Source organism: Corvus brachyrhynchos, unplaced genomic scaffold (genome assembly GCF_000691975.1).
Source record: "Corvus brachyrhynchos isolate BGI_N302 unplaced genomic scaffold, ASM69197v1 scaffold94, whole genome shotgun sequence".
In the NCBI taxonomy this organism is placed as follows: domain Eukaryota; kingdom Metazoa; phylum Chordata; class Aves; order Passeriformes; family Corvidae; genus Corvus; species Corvus brachyrhynchos.
In genome coordinates, this window is record NW_008238330.1 from 11,940,703 (window position 1) to 11,963,015 (window position 22,313).

General features: G+C 42.2%; 1 protein-coding gene across 7 annotated transcripts in view; it reads right to left on the bottom strand.

Moving 5' to 3' along the window:
- NOD1 (nucleotide binding oligomerization domain containing 1) overlaps positions 1-22,274 on the bottom strand; it is a 26,107-nt gene extending 3,833 nt beyond the window's left edge. Inside the window, exons 1-10 of one of the 7 annotated variants that reach the window (XM_017734556.1) lie at positions 22,254-22,274; positions 16,077-16,415; positions 14,046-14,220; positions 11,046-12,849; positions 8,927-9,010; positions 7,820-7,903; positions 6,206-6,289; positions 4,498-4,581; positions 2,346-2,429; positions 1,641-1,724 (exon numbers count right to left, since the gene is read on the bottom strand). In XM_017734556.1, the coding sequence (XP_017590045.1) occupies positions 1,641-1,724; positions 2,346-2,429; positions 4,498-4,581; positions 6,206-6,289; positions 7,820-7,903; positions 8,927-9,010; positions 11,046-12,849; positions 14,046-14,220; positions 16,077-16,292 (2,699 nt within the window). In that variant the 5' untranslated portion in view covers positions 16,293-16,415; positions 22,254-22,274. The other 6 variants (XM_017734555.1, XM_008633920.2, XM_017734557.1 and 3 more) reach the window with 6 other exon arrangements.
- Positions 22,275-22,313: the final 39 nt, after the last annotated feature.

A 22,313-nucleotide genomic window follows, 5' to 3' on the forward strand; every position in this document is an offset into this window, starting at 1 on the left:
CAGGCGCCGTCCTGTACCAGCAGCTGCCAAGTCCTCCAGTCTTGCTTATCAGACCAACAAGATCTTTGAAAAATAAAGCACTGATTTTGACTCTGGTATGAGCAGGTGCAAGTCCCAGTGAAGCCAACTTACCAGCTATAAATTATGTCTCATCTGAATTTAGGGAAGAAAAAAAGATACGTAAGATCCTCAAGCAGTGAAACTGATGAAGCAGTAGGGAACTCTTATTAACCACTGTAGACCATCCCACTAGCTAGAGATGAACAAAGGCCACTCATCTGCATGAGTATAAAAATACTCATCAGCCTAGCCTAACTCAATACTCACCTTTCAGTCTACCATGCTGAGCTCCATAGCTGTACCATTCCATGTGACCGGTTGCATGAATCCCTCAGGATTCAGGATGAGACTGAAAATTGGAGTACATTGAACAATCTCTTAGGGAGGGAGGGAAGGAGGCACTCCCATTGAAGGAGTTTCTGCACTTGGTATATGAATCAAAGTGCAAAGGGATCCAGTAGAATCTTTCAGCTACTGGAAAAAGACTTTAACTCTGCCTCAAATTCAACTATCTATATAGGTCACCACCTTTTGGAGGAATCCACTGGTGTAATCAACAAAGTAGGATATAAATTTGTCCACTGGGAGAAACCCTTGGACAACACTGAGCCATGGCAAAGACATTTATCTCGATTACTATGCCTGCTTTGGCTGGGGGAAGTTTTATTATGAATTCAAGCCAAACTGCTCAGTGAATTATATCTGCAGCTGTGCACAAAGAAATCAAGCGCTTCCCCCACCGCCTTTTCATTTTCAGGGTGATGGGCACCACAGCTTCTGCTGCTTTCCAAAGAGGCTACGAGTACTTGGCACCCGTGACAGCCAGCATGCTTCCTAAGGGGCTGGAACTAGGATTAATACAGGGAGTGTGCTGGAGTGTGGTCAGCCAAGTGTTTGTAAAGAGTGTAAAGGGACTCCATTCCATGTCTGATGTTCCCTTGATCACTTCAAATGAATGGATGGCTATTTTTTTTACAGCTCACATCTGCCCAACCCCATCCATTGGCAACCTCTGGATTAGAAATGCCAACACTATGTTTCCTTAGAAGTGTAACAAGTCTCACTGTGATTGCTAGAAATAATCCCTGGTTTCCTGGGGATTGATGCCTTGGAGATGAGTGTCTTGCATCAGTGTATTGCTAGCCCTAAAAGAAAGCATCAGGCAAATGGGACATGTATTAAAGTGTCTGTCATGTAGGTTCTTGGTTGAACAGCTACTTTCATAGTATGATGATGAACAGAAAGAATTGTAATAACCTTATTCTATTCTAGCTGTCTGCTTGGTTGTTTTAGGGTTTTTTTTGAAACTTTTGATTTTGAGGCTGGTACTGTTCCCCTGACAAGAGATGAAATCAATCATTAGTTTGAAAGTTACCAGAAACAGCTTGAACTTTTCCCTGTATGAAAGCAGGTTCCAAATGCTAGATAGCAGCTTTATTAACTTCCCATTACAACTGTCTACAAGCAGTCAGCTGCATCCAGACCATGCACAGAAGCTCTTACTGTGACCTACATACACTTGGAAGGTGAAGCTTTAATGTAGAGCCAAAGAGCCTGTGCCACTGTGGAATGTAACTCACCATAAATGCACCAGTTTCTTGTTGACCTTCAGCATCTCTGCAAAACTCATTGCTGCTTCATCGTCCAGCTCATTTTTAGTCAACCTAAGTGGGAGAGAAAATGTTCACTTAGGATGTTATCATTATTTTTCAGCCCCCTGTTTTTGCAGCTTGTCTGTGACTTAGCTTTAGACAGCCAAAGGGGGATGTGCTGTTCCTGCCCTGAGCAATTTGTAAAGGCTGGACACAAAGAGATATTGAAGAGAAGCCCTGGAGGTAAAAGAGACAAGAGTATCAGATCTTTATTTCTCTGAGCAATGTTCTAGTGATACTTTCTCATGATGCTTTAGTGTCAAAAAGGTAGATGAGGTGTAGTGGGAAAAGGTACAGACAACACTGAAGAGGTGCAAAAACTGAGGACAAAGAACTTGATTTCAGATGATGGAAGTGAGAGAAAATGGGGAAAGCAAGATGGAGGGAGCAGAGCAAGGCATGACACTGGGTCACTGGAATGCATCCCAAAGGACACATGCTGCTGATCCATTACTCATGTCCACATTCTTCCAAAGGGTATCTTATAACTTGCTGATAGTGAAAGCACAGGGGATGAGGGGAGGGAGAGAAGGAAGAGGGGAGAGTAGGAGGGGCGATGGGATTGGAGGAAATAAAACAAGATTTTGCTCTGGAAAAGGAAGAAGAGGAGAAAGAGACCACATTGTCAATTACCAGAATATCCTCACGGAGTTGTTGTGTTGCATGGCTTCAGCAATACTTTTGCCTCCCTCTGTCGTGATGCCATTGAATGCGAGACTGTGAAGTAAAGATACAAATGTCTAGGAAACAGCACCACTTGGCTCTCCCACTGCCAAATACAAGTCAATATTCTGGATGATCTGCTTCCCAGTTGTACAGTTCAGCATGTGTGTTTCAAAGGCCCACACGCTTCACAAACCACTGAGTCCTTACGACTTTTACAAATGAGAGCAGTTCACAGGCTGCAGCCTGAGTGCAGGTCTATCATACAGGCCATAAGGTTTGCTGTCAGTGAGTTGTGCTCTTGGGGCTGACAGCAGAGTTGCACCCAGTAATTTTGAGAGTCAAGGCTTTTAACAAGAACAAAGAGTTGTGCTTAGCAGTACACAGGTTTTTACATGCATTTGTCATCCCTGTATGAACAGGGCACTTTGTCCTTTAAGTCCTTCAGGCATCCAAATACCTCATTCTTCTTCCAAATACAATACCTTCTGTTGTGTATGGAGAGATGAGCTTGTAAATGCTTTCCATTACAAACCACAAACATTTCTTAGTCTGCCCTTCATTCTTTGAATCGACATTGGAAAATCATCCAGTTAAAGTTATGCTCTGGGCTTTCAGAGTTCAAAAAGCATCTCCCCCCTCAAAATAATGCAAGGCCTCAGAAAAGGTAGAAAGGGGAACCAAGCAGAGCAATGGCACAAGTATGTATTGCCATGAGACCCGCCTAGCTTCAGCTTAAACTGAATATTCTCAGTCCATCGTGGGCCTAAAAATGGCAAATAAAGTAAACTGATGTAGTAGGGCTTATCTACCCTTGGTCTTCACACAAAGCTACCACAGGTGCTTACTATGAATTCAAATCATGGAGCAAGATTAACCAGAGGGAGATAAGAAATGAAGCCAAGAGCAAGTACACTGCAGAGCAGAGGATTCACTTTGCACAAGTGCCAGCAAACCTGAGCTCAAGACAGCACAGTTACTCCTCTTTCTTTTTGCAAACACATTCATCAGCATATTTGCTCTTGTCTGAGAATCCCTGAGCTCTGATTCAAGTTCAAAATGTTTTCTTTCAAGTCTGATGTGTCCTGGATGAACTGTGCAATCATGGGAAGATGGCTATTTCAGATGGCTTTTAAGTTTAAATATGTCTAGGTCACTGCACCTGTTCAGTTTTTAATTTTTAAGCTTGACTACTTGCTTGCAGAAAAGAGGACAAGGCACCAGCTCTGAAATCCCCGGATGTGAAGTGGCAGCAATAAACTCTCCAGAGATCCCCAAACTCCCAAAGTATTTCTGAAGAAACTATTGCCATGTGCCACCTTGTGGGGAAACTAAGGAGCCTTGTCTGCTCCCTCACTGTGGAAGCCAGTGGAACTGGGAGACAAATGGAAAGGGTCACCATGAACCCAGTGCTCCAGCTGTGTGGAGGGACTCCAAAATATCTTTAAATCTTTAAATCCCCTGCCAGCATTTGAAAGTCTGGCAGGGAATGGGTTGTTTAACACTGCTGACTTCTCCTTCTGCTGTGCTTCCAACCTCACCCGTGTTATGGCTTCCAGAAGGCTGGTCTGAGATCCAACCCTGAACTCCAGGGAGGACAACATCTCACTAGCACTGAATGTGTGGTGGTGTAGCTCCACTGAAGTACAGGATGAGTCCAAATATAAGAATGTCTCAGCCCCTACCCAAACACATTATGGCCTAAAAAGTACTTTGGTAAGAGTTGCTGCACCTTCTCAATAGAAACTGTTAACGCGGAGCTCACCGGGAACCCGGTTCTGTGACAGCTGGTGCCTCCTTCTGCTAATGCTCCCAGATCAAAATGGCACCCACTGACCATGTGCCTTCACAAATGCCAGAACTCTGTGCAGCATGAGGGGAGGAGGTGCAGACAGAGGAAAGGATGCCAGTTCTGTGGTATTTTTAACTTGCCTAATGGCTACACAGGGCTTTTTGACAGAGTCTGGCCTCTTGCTTGCACCACAGACCTCTTGGTTGCACAGCAAAGGCTCCAATATCAGATGATATTCCAAGCTAACACTTGGTGGGAAGAGTCGTTGCTTCACAGCAGGATGGAAAAGCCAACACTACACAGAGCTGCCTGGCTCTGCAGGTGTTTTACCTCACATTTGTTAACCTGGGGTGGTTCCTCAGAGCCTCTGCAAATGCCTTTGCTCCTTCATCTCCAACTTGATTACCCCACATCCTAGTGAAGAGAGAATAGGAGATATCAGTTGTGCTGCCCTACTGACTCTTGGCAATGCATTCTCTCTCTTCCTCTCCCCTCCCCTCCCCTCCTTCCTGATTACTTCACAGTCTTTCAGGCTTGTGAGAAGCCTGGCAGGTACCCTCCCCACTGAGGCAGGTATGTTCCACTCCCTGCACATCACACCAGTAGCCTCGGCTGACTCACCAGTACCCTCAGGCCACAGCACAGAGTCAGCTCTAGGAGACAGGCTGCTGCAGCAGGAGTGCTTTCAGGATCACCTTGCTGCACATTGGTAAGGAATAGTATTTCCAATGGCAAAACAACCCTTGATTACACAAAGGGTTATTTTGTGAGAGAAGGTAACATGCTACAAGCTGGAGAGATTTGATCAGAGACTACAGGTATCTGGTCAAATCCTTACTATGCAGACTAACCACTTTGAAAACTCACCCTGTATTATAAGGTTTGAAAACACCTCTGCTGAGGTCTAAGATGTTGGGTTTTTTACAGGGACCCTGGCTTGATGACTCAGAGCCACACTCATCTTACGGGTAATTAGTTGGCAGCTCTTTTAAAATCAATTGAACTCTGTGGTATCTAAACACACGGACTTCCAGTAAGTTCCCCAGAATTTCCTTGTCCTTCAGACCCAGTGCAGTTTGCTATTTAAACATTTCTGTCCAAGCTATCCTAAATCCATTTGGAGTGATAATTTCCTCCACAAGAGAAAATAGGAGTCTTTCACTGAAATTACAGCAAGTACAGCACAGCAGACCCAGCTCTATGGCAGTGTGCAGGTTGTTCACTGTACTGGTGAAATGTTGTAGAACAACAAAATTAAAGGCCAAAAATCTGATTGTACAAATCTGATTTTCATGTTCACACCTACTGTGATTTTCACAATGGCCAAGCAGAGGTTTTCATTCCATGTATTGAAGGACTAAATTTTAAGAAATATGTTCTCCTGTAGAGTGAAAAGAGGAAACTGGGATTTGCCAGAAGGGGGGAAAAATAAATAAAATGAATCAAACCTAGCACCTTTCATGAGAAAGAGGGCAGGAACTAAAGGTTTGGAGTACATTCAGACCTCTCTCCAATAATAGCAGACTCTGCAGTTAGGGACAGACTAAGAGAAAAGGATGATATGAATTCCTTTTTATTCTCCCAGCTCACACCTTTATCAGGATGTGATGCAGAAGGTCTGACAGTTGTAACAATGACACTCAATAACTAGGTGCTGTGCCAATTGTCATAAAACCAGACTTAAAAATAACCAAGTATCTCTAGAGGAGCTGTGCTGCCATAAAGAAAGTGGCTAGCTTTACTGTCCTCTTGTTTGCTTGTCTCTCCTTTAAGGTTCTGTCAGAACAGTGAAAAAGAAAAAAACAGATGCCAAAGCACAAACCAAACATTGTGTGAACTGAAGAACAACAAAGCAGCCCTCCACGGAAACGAAGAAAATGTGGCTGTGCTTCTACACTCGTTCGCTCTAATGCTGCTGTTGAGGAGGGAAGGAATAGCAGGAGGAGAGAAGGGGAGGATGAAAAAAAGGAATCCTAAGGGATTTACAGGTGCCTTGCCAAGATCAAGCCTAAGTTCTGCTCCTTAGCACTGAACTTACCCGATTTCAAACATTGTCTTGCTCTTCTGGATGGCCTGGGCAAGGTACTTCCCTCCTTCACTTGTTATTTTGTTTGCTCCTATTCTGCACAAAATACATAAATTGATGAGGTGCATCACTTACAGCTGTGCAGCTATCACAACACCAGTTCAGAAAGCCACACAAGTATTTAAGGCTAATTAACTCTGAAGGCTACCTGCAGTTATCAAAGATTAACTCAGAGTAAAAAAATACTGCAGGCACTTGACCTTTGACTAAAAGACATAATTTTATGTTGTCTCTTGCATATTTTGCATGTCAGCCCTCCAAATCAGAAGTATTACAGTAGAGTCTTGGGTTTGGTGCTCAGTATGTTAGAAATGAGCTTTAGGAACTGATCCTCAAGGCAAGGACCCCGGCCTTGTTTGTAATATAATTCTCACCAATTGCTACAGAGCTCATGAATTATATGCAGCATGTTTCATGATGCCACAGGGAACAGAGTATTTCTTGACTGTGTGTTTCCAGAGGAGACTGCAGCTGATAAGCAGACTGCAATAATTTCAAGTCTTTCTGTTGTAAGCACAGGCTCTAGGCAGTGGCATAGCTCAGTGCAGCAGTCAGTCTCCGGCTGGCATTTTACACAAATTTCTACTTTTGTCCTCTGTGGATATCAAATAGCTGGAGTTCAAGGGAGAGATAATTGCATATAGATTGATTTAAAGAACAGACCAAACCCCCAACCCCCCCAAGCCACCATATTTACATAAAAATGTCTTGTTTGGCTGACTTCGGGCACATGAACGGGCACTCTATCTCAGAATAACCTCTAGGGTTACTGTGCAGCCTGAAAGTAACCATCTTTCAACAGGCTTTTTTGTGAAAGCTACATTAAATAAGCAAAACACTGTCAAAGCAGTGAAAGGACTGAAATGCTCCTGGGTTTCAAAATTCTGCAAAAATTTCAAGTAGGAAGGATGTGGCTATAGTGGGGTTTCAGACCAAGTCAGTGGTAGAACAAGGACTAGAACCTATGAGTCCCTGGCTGCCTGTTCTTATGTTCCTACCAAAGGCTGACATTGCTGCAGTTACCTCTGGTTTCTGCTACGGTCACAAACAAACCGCTGGTTAATGATCTACCTTTATGTCCAACCAATGTGCATGGCCAGACTCTCTTATCTGGGGAAGTTCCAGGAATTAAAGGGAACAACTCACCAGGTGAATTTGCAGAATTCCAGAGTTGAGGTATGACACCAGCACAGCCTGACCCCAGTGGCCCATAAAAGATCAGACACTAAAAAGCTTGGTACTATATCCAAGGGAATTTGCCTACAGGAAGCAGCAGCAAGGTCCATGCACAACTTCAGCCTCGCTCAGGTGCTCGGACTGGATTTAGGTAAAGAACAGGTCTCATGCACTCCTTTAACTCACTACTATATTCCAGAAAAAACTATGGATTCAATAACTTCACCTGCTGCCATCCACTACTAGACTACTGCAAAAAAAAAAAAAATACAACTGTAACCTATATTATATTTCAAATACAATTTTTGTCTTTTTTTCTACTCTCCCTCCCCTTTCAAGTTGCTTTACCTTAATTAGGACACTGTAGAAAGGAAAAAAAATCCAACATACTTAACATATTCCAGGCTTGAACACTCTTCAATTAGTTTTGCAACATATTTGGCTCCAACATCAGTGATCTGATTGTTGTATAAGCTTAAAGAAAAATCACATTGGTAAAAATAGGTTATTACTGCTGTTAAATATTTACAACCTGAATGTTTTATGCTGCACACATAGCATCTATCTTTTCTATACAGCTTTGTACATATTCACAGTTGCTTGTATTTCTATTTTGATATATAATTCATATTGTGATGGGCTAGATTTAAATATAAGGAGACCAGACTGCAAATCATGAATATTTATATAATTTTTAAAATAAATGGTCTCCACAAGCAAACAAAGCTTTCCTTTATTCCTGTGCTCATACAGAAATAATACTGCCAGAAGATAAGTCAAAAGAGAAAACACCATAATGTACCTTTGGTCTTTTAAAAGTCATAAAATCCCCTTGCAAATATTACTGAAGAGCAGATATCTGAGCAGTTGTACTTACATTAGGGCACTGGAAAAAAAAAGCTATTCTTGGTATTCAAGTTCACCTTTCAAAAAGTCATTTTATGTAGCTACTTAACCAAGAGCAGGAAGTCAGAGCTAATGTGCCTTCCAGCTTCAACTTCATTAAGAACTAATTAAGCTCTTGAAAGAAATTGGTATCATGAACATGACACTTGAAACTGCATGTTCCTGACACCAGTCTCTATGAAGCTGTATCTGCTTTGCATAGTGGAAATAAATCAGTTTACAGCACAGAAAACAGAAGGCTGTAACTACACACTCTGTTGCTTGCACTCTCTCCCTTCCACAGCAGAAGGCTTTTGGTATAAAATTAGCATGCCCACACAGTTCAGTAACCTGACAGTGGTCCACACTGTGTCACAGAAGGGTTTGATGCCCGCAGGAGGCCACCCCATGAGGCAGAGTGATGGGAGAGGAAGCTGTGGTCCGTGTCCCAGTGAACTGTTCCAGCATAATTTTTGACACAAAAAGCTGCTGTGCTTAAATGAGGAGGTAACTGTAGTTTCTACCGCACCTCTGCTGTGTCAGTACTGTCAGCATTGGAGTTTCATTTTCTAGTATCACTGCTGAGTGTTTTGCTCCCAGCTGGGTACATACCCCAAGAAAGACACAATTTGGTACTTGGAGAGTTCTTCATACAAGATCCTTACGCCGTGATCTGTGACCTGATTTACACTGAGCCTGTAAAGAAGGGAAGGAAAAGTCTGAATCAATACGTATTACAAGTGTTCATAACCCATGAGTTAACACATGACTGGAGGCCTGTGCATTTTCCTCTGATATTTTTAAAGGTCCTTATGCCACGTATTAAAAGCTGTTAAGGGAAATGTGAGCTCAGCTTTATATGGCTCACTCCAAAACCGATAAAAATCAGAAACCCCGGATCTCCTAGGTAATGCTCTGGAAGCTGTCCACAGAACTGAGAACAATAAAATGTAGGAAGTCAGACACCAGATAAACATCTCACCCTCCTCCTGTGCTTACTGTGATTCCAGGAAGAAAGTTTGCTTAACACCCTAGCAAAAGCAAGCTGTCCAAACTACTAGTCTTGCAATGTTCTCTCTGAGTACGTAGTGAAAGCCAGGCATCTTGAAAGTCACAACACATTCAGGCTTCACCAAATAAAGGTTGTGAAAAGCCCTGGCCAGAAAACAGGACTGTGGTCCCATGGGTGTGCTAGATGTTTCTAATTTTATTGTCCCAGCCAGACATGAAACAAATCAATGTCAGTCATTCACAGAATGAAAATACTTCTCACTGCTGTTTGGAGGTGGGTAGTTTTTGTTGATGCTTTTTTTTTTTTTTGTAACTTCTCAAGCTTTTTCACCTTCACTAAATGGGACAGGCTCAAGTGAAGCATTCCAATTGCCATGAATTGCATTTTCTGGGTAAAGCTGTTCCTATGAAAGCATTTTGACCACATTTATTTTGTACACAAATTCAGTAGCTGATGTTTTCCTGCGGAGAGTCCCTTATCCCCAACAGCCTCCATAGCCTTTGCTAGTTAGCAACCTGATCCCTTTGGAATGCACTAGCACACAGGAGAAATCAGCCAATTTCTACAGATCAGAACAGTCTGCTTCTTTGAAAGGGATGGTTAAGCTGTTGGAAACATTTCCTGACCTGCAGAAATTGCTTATTAGAAATGAATGTCCCAGCATCTTGAGATCCATAAAGACAAAAAGGCAGCCTAAAAGACTGTTTTGGTGCTGGGAATGGTGTTAAGACCACACTGCATATGGCATGATCACATGATAGGCACAAAGAATGAAACGCTGGCCTTTTCTTCTTTGTTTTGTCTTACATACTTATGCATTTTCCCCAGGAGTTTCCTTATTGCTTTCTCTTGGGAGGTCAATTTCCAAATAACTGGAAAAAAACCAAGTGTCACTTGCTTTGATTTATTCCTAGAGGAAAACAACGCAGAGTGCAGCCAAAGAGGAGGAATAAATCCAGTTGCTAAAAAAACATTCTCATGAGGCTGAAGAAGCTTTAAAAAAGATATATATGAAGTTCCCGATTTTCTGCACCTAAATGTTTGGACAAATAAGATATAGCTACATGGCACAACCTCAAAGGGATGGAGGTGAAACAATCTGGCCTGAGATGTTAGAGGTGGAGTTAGTTCTCCCTGTTCACACCAAGCCATGTTCTCCCTTCACATCACCTCAGTGAAACACCACATCTGAAGATGTCAACTACATCCTTTCATGGACTACTATGTGATAGCTTTTGTCCTATGAAAGCCAGACATTTTGGCAGCATGCAAAAGCAAGAAATTCAGCACTTTGGATCAAGGGTTATTGTGAACAGCAGATCCTTCCTTACCCCTTATGACCAAGGGCAGAGATGGCCTCAGGCAATCTTCAGATAATGGAGAGTGCCCTTCTGTTTCCTTCTTCCCTTAAGCACTTTCTCTCATAAAAATCCTCTTCTGAGACAAAACAATTTGAGATGGAGCTAGCTAAACCTACAGGTTTAAACAGTCTGTGCTTCTAAGGACTTCTTACCACCCTTTCCATTTTGGTTTCCAAATTCACAGCTTATCCCTGCTCCTGTGACTAAATGAACAAAGATTTCAGAAGATATGAAACATTAATTTCCAGCAGCAGTAATCCTCATCTTTCTCCACTTCCAAGATCAATTCCTTCAACCTACCAGTTTGTGGAATAAATGAAGGATAAGCAAGGACCTGCTTACGTACAGAGACTCCTACCTGATCACTGCAAGCTTGCTGAAACAAGGTTGCAGCTGTTTTATTCCATAGTCATTGATGTTGTTGTTGTCCAAATCCAGAGCCAGGCGCTTTTGGAAGTGGTGCACAACAAAGGAAATGGCACTGCAGTCGGCAGAGCAGGCGTTGCAGTAGGTCAGCTTGATGTAGTTGGCATGCATGCGGCGAGCAGCCATCCTCCCCACCTTCTCACTCTGCGTCTCGTACAGGCACCTCAGCATCCACACAAAGTTGGGCTGCACCTGCACCTGATTGTAGCTCGTAAGCCTGGACCGAGTGAAGCCTTTCAGGTGGGATTTCATGCTCTCCGCAAGGTATGTGATGAGTGTTTTTCTCTTCCTCTTAATGACTGCAGGCGAAACTAAATGTCTGAAGAGCTTCTGCTTGGATCCAGAAAGTAGGCCACAAAGAAACATGTTGGTAAAATTAAAGTGTTCTTTATTTTGGAAAGGGTTCTCCCCCGCTATACGTTTCTTCAACCAGGGGATACGAAGGCAAGTAGGCTGGGCAGTCTCAAAGGAAGAACATTCATTGAAAAACTCAAGTAATTCCTTGGCACCCACCTTCTCCTCAATAACCAGAAACAATGCTGTGAAAAAAGACTGAAGGGTTACATGCAAGAACTCATAAGTGGCCTGACTGTCACAGCCACTGTAACTTTTAACTGTCCTGAGAAAGCCCAGTTGCAAATCTTCTTCAGAGATGTTTGCCGATGAGACCTTCTCTTGCTCAAAGATAAAGAAAGAGTTCTCCATCCCTTTGTATGCCATTTTACCCAAAGCTAGAAGAGTTTCCTTTCTTGATTTGAACATCTCTGCTTGGCTCCTGATATTGTTCTTCAGCAAACTTGTTTTCACAGATCGGTTCAAGTGGACTTCAATCATGAGCAAAAATACATCTGTCAATGTAACGGAACTGTCTGGAAGCTCGTGGTTGTCAAACATGGAATGGAAGTGTTCATAGCATTTAAAGATAATCCAGCAAAATAAAGGCACTGAACACAAACTGCAGAGATTTGGGTTAGCTTCCAGCTGGTTTGATACCAGTGCTCGTTTCCGCTCATCTCTGAAAAACATAGCTGTGTATTCCTTCAGGTTATTCTTGGAGAAACCACGGAGGAACACTTTCTTCCTAATGATATTTTTTTGGATCTCAGTTCCTGTCCTGGCAGTAAGAATTTTCTTGCATCCCTTAAGAAGCTTTCCTCTGAGAAGGCTTACGAGCAGTGCCAGAGGGTGGATGGGTTCATTGGGTGAGCATATCTCAGGTACACTGCTGAGATCAAAGTTGGAATAGATCTCATCAAAGCCATCAAAAGTGAAAAGAACTGTATGAGGGAACTGCAAGATGTGATGGAACACTTCTGTGGGGTCCTGGTCTGGGTAGCAATTATATTTGAAGAGCAGGTCTTTCAAACATATGGCTTCATCTTCCTTGAAGCAGCTAAACATCCTACACCGAAAACGGAAGAAAAACTTGGCCCCTATGTCCAATTCTTTTCTGGCCCAAAGGCTCTGTATCTTTTGCAGCAAGATGGATTTTCCAATTCCTGCATCACCATAGACATAAACAGTCTCTCCATCTTCATTAATTACCCCGACTGCATCATCAAAAAGGGCTTCTAATTGACCCACCTGGCCAAGACTCTCATTGTTAAAATTGACCAGCTCCATTATACTGTCGGAGTAGATTTCTTCAAGTAGCATCTCCTCCCTCTGAGCATACAACATAACAAACTTGGAGTCCCGTCCCAGTTCATGTCTGAGTTTCTGGCAATACCTGCTAACTAAAAAGACAGTGAACTATTACTAAAAAGACTATTATTTAAAAACCTATGTATACAATGACCCACCCCTTTGAGAACTCAGAGGGGGTAATAAACAAAAGTAATTCTAATGTGAAAAGGATTTTTTGGCAGATTGATTCTATTTGTGCTGCCATCATCACTCACTTGGGAAATTCAGGTGCTAAAGAAAGGTCACATGTGAGCCACCATTTCCTGGCAGCCAGTACTGATGCTGCATTGGTTTAAGGGGCTGCTATCCTTCAGCTGAGACTCAAAGCCAAGCCCCTGACCCTTTGTTAAAGGCTGCTTAACTCTCTGCAAAGGCTTGTAGGAGTTGTTGGCCACTGATTTCACTGTACTCATATGCTACCTGCAGTTCTATCAGGTAGGTATTCTTTCCTAACTTCTTTGGTCATTTATATTGTAAATAGAAGCCATGCATTTTAGAAACAAAGTGCCAGGCACCTCAAAAGATTTTTTTTAAGATGACAACAAAAAATAAGAATCTCAGTTATTGCGCAATGTTGGCTTGTGTTTTTCAACAGAAATTTTGCTTCAGATCGGGACAAATTATATTTATGTAGTATGGGAAAACCTCTCCAGAGGAAATAATTTCTGCAATACTTAAACTCTGATTTTTAGGATTGCTAAAAATCGTCATTTAGGATGACAGAATAATTCTGGTTGGAAGGGATGCCAGAAGGTCTAGTCCTACCTCCTGCTGAGAATGGGATCATTTATGACATCAGATGAGGTTACTCAGGGCTTTGTCTAGTTGGATCTTGAAAACCCCCAAGCATGGAGACTGCACAGCCTCTCTGCTCAACCTGCCTCATTGCTTGACTGTTCTCATCATGAAATACTAGCTAGTCCATTGCCAAAACACCACAGTGTTGCTAACAAATTGTAGCAGAGACCTAGAAAATACTACAGCTGGTACAAGGTGGTTCTGCCATTGTGTTATATATCCACAAACAAATGCAGAAAGAACCTGAGTTTAACAAAACAGGATGTAATTTATCAACATCACCCTTGTGTTACACAGTGTGCCTTTTAATTTGGCCACCACTGCTAGCAAGCACACAGTTATTTTCCCTGGCTGTGCCTGTCTAAACTCTTACTCTTCTGTCACCTGGTTGGAGCTTCCTACATAGCAGGGCAGTTCTAAGGGAAGGGATAGAGAAGCATGACCTTACCTGGATCTGTATTTACCACAGGTTTACTACAAATACTCTCTGAAGGCTCATAACCTATTTCATCCAGCCAAGGCTGAAGTTCATAGTAAGCATCAGTGACTTTCTGCAGGACATAGATGAAATATTCTGAAACTTCTTCTCCCTTGCTTTGAACCAAGTCTAGAATTTTGCGAACCTGAAGAAACACCATGGGAAAAATCACTGACATACAGCATTTTATCATAGTAACACTTGTTAACTGCTTTAGGATCCTTTCTGGACTGGAGCAGGGGGCCAAAATCAAAGTGGCTGCTTCAAAAGGGTGAAATCAAAATCTAGCTCTGAATTTGAACCAACACAAAACTCAACTGATGCTTGTGTTTGAATGTTGCAAGAGAGTTGGTTCTGCAATTTAAGGTCTGAACTTGCAGCTCAATCATGTATCAACCAGAAACAAAACAGATGAATACCACTCCTCAAGAGGGAACCCAAAAGATTTCCTCAGCTTGGCTAGATAGTGTATTTTAAATCCTGTGCTGGTTAAAATGAAAATAGAGGTGGTTTGTCAGTGCCGTAAATTCACCCCCTGTATTGTAAGTACTCCAGTCACATTTGGATTTACCTCAGGATCCAGCCAGGTCCAGAGCAGGGTAGGCTGAATCTGTCCCTGGATCTTAACGCTGAGCCAAAACCCTACAACTTTTCCTTCCAACACAGCAACTCAGTTCTTCAGGCTCTCTCTGTACAATGGCCCCACTGCCTGCAGCTGTTACCAAAACTAATGGCTACCAGGCAGTGGCTGGAGCAGTTCAGCACGAAGTGTCACCTCCACAGGCAAGGCAGAGGGTGATCTCTGTGCACCAGTACAAGGCAGCCCTAGTACAAAACCCTCTGCAAGACAGAGCAATCATCTGGGGGCACATTTTGAATGTCAGGATCCCCTTGCTAGAAATGAATGAAGAATGCAGTTCTAAACCAGACAAAGGGTTTCCAGAGACTGGTCTCTTGTAAGCTTAAATCAGGGTGATGATTACGTGCAGCACAGCAAACACATGGAGCTTTTTGTGACAATTTGTATGCTCTAAAAAGCAACTTTATGCCTTCCAAAGAAGCTCCCACAGAGTCCACTTCACTTACACTAGTGTGGCCTGCCCTCTGTCTCTGCTAAGGCTCCTGATGCATGGCCTCCCCCTCAGCTTTGGTACAATCATGCATATTATGCTGAACAACAAGAAATTGAGATAATCATACAGTGTGCATTTATTCAGCTTTGACCCTACACACAGTGTGAGCACTGTGTTACCATTTCAACATGCCAGCAAGAATGATTATTTTATGAAAATCTGCACTGTTGGTGAAGTCCAAGGTCTTTGAATTTTTTATGGTTTGCCTGCCCCTAACTGTGACAGGGCTCTGAAGCTGCATGATTGGTTGGTCTGGGAAACAATCTCCTCAGCTGTTTCAAGTTATGATGCAAAGACCAACTGCATACACAGTAATTTTCTCCTAACAAAAGACCAGGAAATAATTTTTGCTACTGATGTTTGAAGATGAATTAAAAACTCAAATATGCCAGGACACATCAATTTTCCATAGAAACATTTACAATGTACATAGATCTTTAAAGAGAAAGGAAGGTGTTCATACAGACAACAAGCAATCACTAACTTCTAAAACAACATTTCATTTCTGTCTCTCCTAAAGCAGGATGATCTGTCCCACAGCATCCTAAAGCAGATTTTCCTTGCTATACTCTAACAACCATGTGGCCACCGCTTTATCAGAGGACAAAGCTGCAGCTGGGAGGGACAAAACAGCAAATATCACCCTGCTAGTTCTTACAGCTGCCAACAGGCATTACCAGCAGTGCCAGCAGTGCTGGAAAGGGATGTGCTGGAGATGCTCATCCAGGAAGAATGGGATGGGAAAACTCCAAAATAACCAAGATTAGAAAATACACTAGATGTAAAATTGTCAGATAAACCCTTAAAATTTGGTGACAAACTGAAAGTAACCAAAAGCTTCACTGGCTAGAGGAAAAAAAAATTGTACCTTATCTGCTTGAGTAGGAAACTGGACAGCGATCTCTGCATCTTCAGCGGAGAAGTAGTCATTCTTCATCAAGTTATCAATCAAACACTGTGTGTTTCGGATCCTACCAACCAGAAGCTCTCGGTGAACCTTCAGCAAAGCAATGAAGGATTGAGGGCTTGCTCCTGGAGGTTTTTTCACAGAAATATCCACATTAGCACAAAGTTGGCCTTCCATAGTTGAGATACCAAGAAACTGCTCCACCAAGCCTCATCTTTGACAAACTGTCCATTTGTAGTGACAGGTCAGCTTGGATTTAACTTCAGGCAAACAAGAAATCTGTCCTTCACATCACCGAGCCTGCAAAAAGTAATTGTACAGAACCTCAGTTTAAACCTTATTCTATGCACATACATCCTCCAATTAGACATCACAGAATACTCCCAAACTCTGTGTAGTATCATGGCCAACTTTTTTATAAGGTTTCTTCCTTAGGTACTTCCATTTATTTGTTCAGGTTTTGAAAAATAAAATATCTGTAACAGGCAGTCTCCCTCCTGTACCAGTATTTTACTGTAGCTTGCCTCAAACACCACCACTGGCGTCTGCTTTATTAACTGCCTGTTCCTAGTGCATCATTTAATATTTTTTATTAGCTTTTCATGTTTCAGTAGACAAAGCAGGGCATCTGTCCAGACATAATCTGGACAAGGAAATAAACGGAATAAAATTATGCTTCATAGCAATTAATTTTGTCGGAGGAATTAATTTATAGTAGCAATTCACTCTGCTTTTTCGTTGTTACAGCAAGAGACTCTGTACAAAGTGCTGCCAATATAGTACCCATTCCTGAAAGCAAGGCTTTGTGAACTCTGAGGCAGTTTCAGCTAAACTAGGGTAAAGAGTTTAGCTTCAGGACACCAGATTCACCAACATCAGGAGGGATGTTATTTTGAAACCATACTCTTTAGCATGAATGCTCTCTCCTTGTCTGCAAATATATACACAGTGTATGCCCTTGTTCTCCACACCCCTTCTTGGGAAATCTTTTTAGACGGCCATTTATTCCTATTTTTTTCTACAAGGCATAAAGCAAGAGGAATCAGGATCAGACTGCTCTCTATTGTATTACTAAAGCAGGGCTTCTTGTGACTGTAATTAATGTGTCTACCATATAGTAGGCATGAAGCTATATTGTAATTACAATTCAACAGTAAGCTCTTTTAGGTACTATCTGGGTACAAACTTGCACATACGATTTCCCATGCAGGAAGCTAATTTTTTGCCAAGATCACTACTGAATCACCTCCACAGAGACAACGAGAATTTGCATGATCAACACAAATGACTGTCATCGCCCAGTAACAGTTAAAACATACTGTTGTTTCAGCAGGTCAAGGGATATCTGGAAAAATGTTCTTAGATTCTGATTACAGTCATATCAACAAAAACAAAAGACACACCCCTCCAACAAATCTGTAACTGTGCCAACTCTGCTGCTACAAAATTCTCACAATTTCCCAAGACATTCACAGTGATGGCAAACTTTTTCAAATGCTCCCCAGAGATCCCCTGACAAGCTGTAACTGAGCCCTGCCAGCTCACAGATTACTCTAAATGACCTGCTACTGGAACAATCTCACTTCCATGCATTTTCTATACCAGAAGCTGCTGTCTGCATCAGTGAAGCTTTGCCTGCTTGATGCTGGAGAAAGACATAGTTTATGCTACTGCATTTTAGTGATACTAACTATCTACACTCAAACCAGCAGGGCAAACCAGCTTAGCTCCTCGGATTTCCCAATAGGTCCCAGCTTACGGTTGCTGACCCGCATGGATGCAGATAACTGCATTAAGAGTTGGGCTCTCCAAGGGCTGAGACCCGGCAAATCCCCAGCATAACTGTTCTGGGTCACAGCCAACTCCCAAAACGGCAAAACTGTTTCAAACAAACGGAATGTAACCAAGTGATCTGAATTTCTTACCACACCAGTGACTGCATCTACTCAGACAGATCAACCTTTCATTACGCCATTCAGATGACCCACCCGAGGAAGTGGCTGATTTCTGAGTCACTCAGCTTCCTAGAATCCACACTGGCACATCATTTTGTTCAAGAAGGCTCATTCCATAAATGAAGACCAAACATGTTGAAAACACCACTTACTCTAAAGCTTTTTTAGGCTTTAGTTAAAGAGACAGCATCCTCTTAAAACATGCAGTAAAAATATTAACCCTGTTCTTTCAAGATACTGCATCCACCCAACATTCCCTGCTTGCTTTGGTTGTTCTAGGACCACATTATTCTAATGCATTTTCTTTCTTCCCACTTTGTAAGAAGAAGTGAGACAAATATTCAGAAAACCGTAAGAATGAACCAAAGCACTGTCAAGTGTACAAACCAAATAGAGGCATTTTCTTCACTCTTTCAGTTCCATCTACAAAGAGCACAAGAAAAGAAAGAAGAAATACAGCAGCAGGACAGAACATGAAAAATATGGAATGACCAGAAGGCCTCAAAGATGTCTGCCCTGCATCTGACTACATCCAAGTCAGTACAAATCCTGGTTACTACTAGAAGGGGTGTGCATACATATGCTGCAGGACAGAGCATGTTCCCTTTCACACAGGGTCATCTGCAGGGGAATGGAGAAACAAGAAACCAAGCAAAAAGGAATATTAAGTAAGGCTAAACATCAGGGAGAAAAGGAGAAAGAACAAAAATGCCAAGGAGCAAAGTCAGGACTAGAAATATGAATTCTGTGCATGGTGACGTACTCAGTGATATTTTCAATGAAAATATTAAATTTAATGCAAAACCCCACACCATCCAGTACTGGAGTACGCAGTACTTTTCATCAGTACTTTTTAATAAGAAAAAATGGAAATTTCCACCATTCACAGACTAAGAAAATCCATACCAGATGAAGAGCTGAACACTTTAAATGTTGCTGGAACAGAAAGACTTCCTGCTACATTTTTTTCATAGCAAAGTGTACTAGCTGTATGAAAAAACTTGACATATATGATTCTGTTTCACTAGGGCTTTCTTGGTGTTGTTGGGGTTTTTTTTTGGTGGCGCTTTTTAAAACATGAGGCCAATGTGTGACAACATGAGGTCCCCAGCTTATCTGCAAGCCCATCACCTCTCTTTCTGGAAAAAATCCCAGCTTCCACAGTGCTTCAATGTGAGTTTTTTTCAGTGAGGGAACACAAGGTTACTATGTCTCTTGTGGAAGGATCTGTTAGTTTTACAACGCTAGGTTACACATCTGGTATGTTTAAAGGTAAGTGCTTATGCAGCTTGTTGAAAGCACTTCCTTGCTAAAGTGCATATAGCGTTCTTTGCCTTATCTTGGGCCCTCCAGATGCTGGATTCAATTCCAGTGCAATTCATCTGACTGATGTTGCATCAGTAATGGGGATGCTGTTAGAAAAGACTGAGACATACATTAACGTGAGACACCTCAGTGCACTGTCTTCCATTTCTAAAAGGGCTAAAGTGAATAAAATAATTTTTATGAAACACACCTTAAGGCTCTTACAAGTTGCAGTCAAAACAGATCACCTATTCTAACAGCAAGAGTTTGTGAACACATCTATTTGGAGAAATGAGCAAGAAAAAGGGAAGGATTTGCAAGCTTGACAGAGTAGCTGAAACAGCAGAACACCTAAGGAGGAATGGAGACAGCAAGACAGATGATACCTGAGTGAAGCAGGAGTCTGGTATGGGGAGACACCAGGAGGAACACTCATGGGGAAAAGCTTCCTATCTGGGAACAGAATGGGTTTCTTGCTCCTAAGAGGAAAAAACAATGACTTACTGAAGAGGCTGCCAATGATGTTGGAGCGGAAATGCAGTTAGCCATTTTGAGGACAGCAAAGTCCATCAGGTGAAGAAGACAGGAAACAGACTAGAAGGAATTAAAAAGAACCTGAGAGTAGAGTGCTTAGCCACCAGCTGTAAAAGCCAAGAAGAAAGGGAAGAAAGGGAAGACAGGGCCTTGGCCAAATGAAATGTTGCTGGGGATTGAAGCGATGTGAGAAGCAACAGTAAGTGTGGCAATCAATGCTATCATAAACCTGTGTAACTGAGAATAAGAAAGAGGAAGTGAGACGGGGATCAGGCCAGGAATAAGGAGGGAAATGAAAAAGGGAAATGAAATTTGTCATAGTAAGAGGTACAGTAAAAGCATCAGTGCCTCCAGCAAGGTTTTGTACAATCCATGTCAATAAGCTGCAGTGGTGCTGATGGCTTTTGCATGAAGGCACTGGCACTTTTGTCTAGTGTTTCCTCTGAGTTCCCTCTACTCTCAGCATTGTGCAAGCATATATACATTTCTATTTTTCCTGGCCCTGCCCTCCTCACGTCCTCTTTTCACTGAGATCTCCTTGCTCTTCTAACAAAACTGCTATGCCTGTTCCACTTGCAGTGCTGCAAGACCCCTGGCAGCAAAGAATGTGCTGGTTTATTGCAACAAGGTCTTGTCAAAGGTAAATGCTGTAGATAAAGGGGCTGAAGGATCTCACATACTAGCTAAAAAACATTTCCACTTTTGGGTCAGCTAGGGAATTGAGTTCTTATTGAGCTGGCTGCTCCAAAGGAGACTATGTAGGATGATGCAGTAAAGACAATACAAGGAGCAACTTAATTAACAACTGTTCCTTAAAGCAGCTGATTTGAGACCAATCTAGAATATTTCTGAAGAGCAGAAAACTCAGTCAATACTACTTCTTCTGCAGTCTTGCTACTCTGACAAGAAAGTTCCTCTAAATTGCCTGTGAAATAAAGTCCTGTGCTACTTACCCAGTTATCTGCAGCCAGTAGCTGGAATATCTTCAGGATTTACACAGCACCTAGTAGCCAGCTCTGGCAGGGCAACAGTGAGACACACAAACCTGAGTGCCAGCCCAGGGCTAGTGGAGTCCCCGCTAGCAAAGCCTTCTGTCCATAGCATTCAAAACGCAATTACTCTTCCAGAGGTGGCTGTATGAAAACAATGCTCCATTTCACATGAAATGGAGCCCTGTACCCTTTGTGTCTCCAAGTCAGATTTGTTTCCTGAGAAAAGCTATTTTACAGCTACTCACTACAGAGTCATTACAGCAAGAGGAGAACAGGAAACTTTGCCGTGCTTGGTAATCTGGACTCAATCAGGTCAGTATAAATTCAACTTTTTGCTATCATGGGGAGAGACAGGAAAGAGACCAATTTTCCACATCTTATGTCATGCATGCAACAGCAGTCAGTCTTTGACTATAATGAGTGAATAAGACACCTATTTCCACACAGCAGCTATTTTACTTAGCTCAAGAACAGTAAAACACATGCAGAGATCAGAGGCAAATGGGCACATATGCTACACAAAAAGCCTGCCAGTTTGATGAGGAGCAATGCAATGTATTCCCAAAGGTACTAAAAAATAGCCTTTTATTTTTATAGCAAAAATAGTGCATTGGTAGAGCTTGTACGGAGTCTCTGTGCAGATCTTAAATTATTCTGTTTGTGTAAATTAAAGCATACTCATCACACCCCACTTCACAATCTCTAACTATCATCACTCATGCTACATATGTCAATAAATGCCCAGGGAGCCATATGTTAACATCACGTTCCTGTAAATCCATTACAACTCATGTGCTCTTGCATCGCTCTGGGGTCATGGAGATCAGCATCTTTCAGTGGTTTTTCCTCCCTCCCTCCCCTCTCTCTCTTCTGACTGTATCATAAACTTCTGTAAGCATCTCTAGTTATTTGAAGAGCAACAGACACAAAAGAACACAGAAGAAATTATTTCTGCCTCCATCTGGTAAAATGGCAGGCTTTTCTTTAAAAGGCACAGGCTTTGACAGAAATATTCACATCCCTCACAGGTTTTGTTCCTACGTATCCTAATTCTATTTGTATAGAAAGAGAACTTTATATATAGTGTTTGGATGCATTAAGAAGCCCCTGCCAGAAAGACTTTATGTGGCTTCCTTATAACTCCTTCCCGGTGGGAAAAGATCAATAAATAATAAGTAGCCACAACTAGAAAGCAAAGGAATTTTCTCCAATCAGAGAAATCTTGTGGATTTTTGTCGTTGTTGTTGTTAAGAGATAGAGGAGGAGGGGGCAATTTACTGCTGTCTATAAACATGGGACCGCTTTTCTACTGTCATTTACTATTTTCACATTCAAGCAGCAGTGAATCCTACAAGGAAAAGTTGCAGCTGATAGAATCGCGGCCAGGCCACGGGGCACCATCCTGCCCTGCG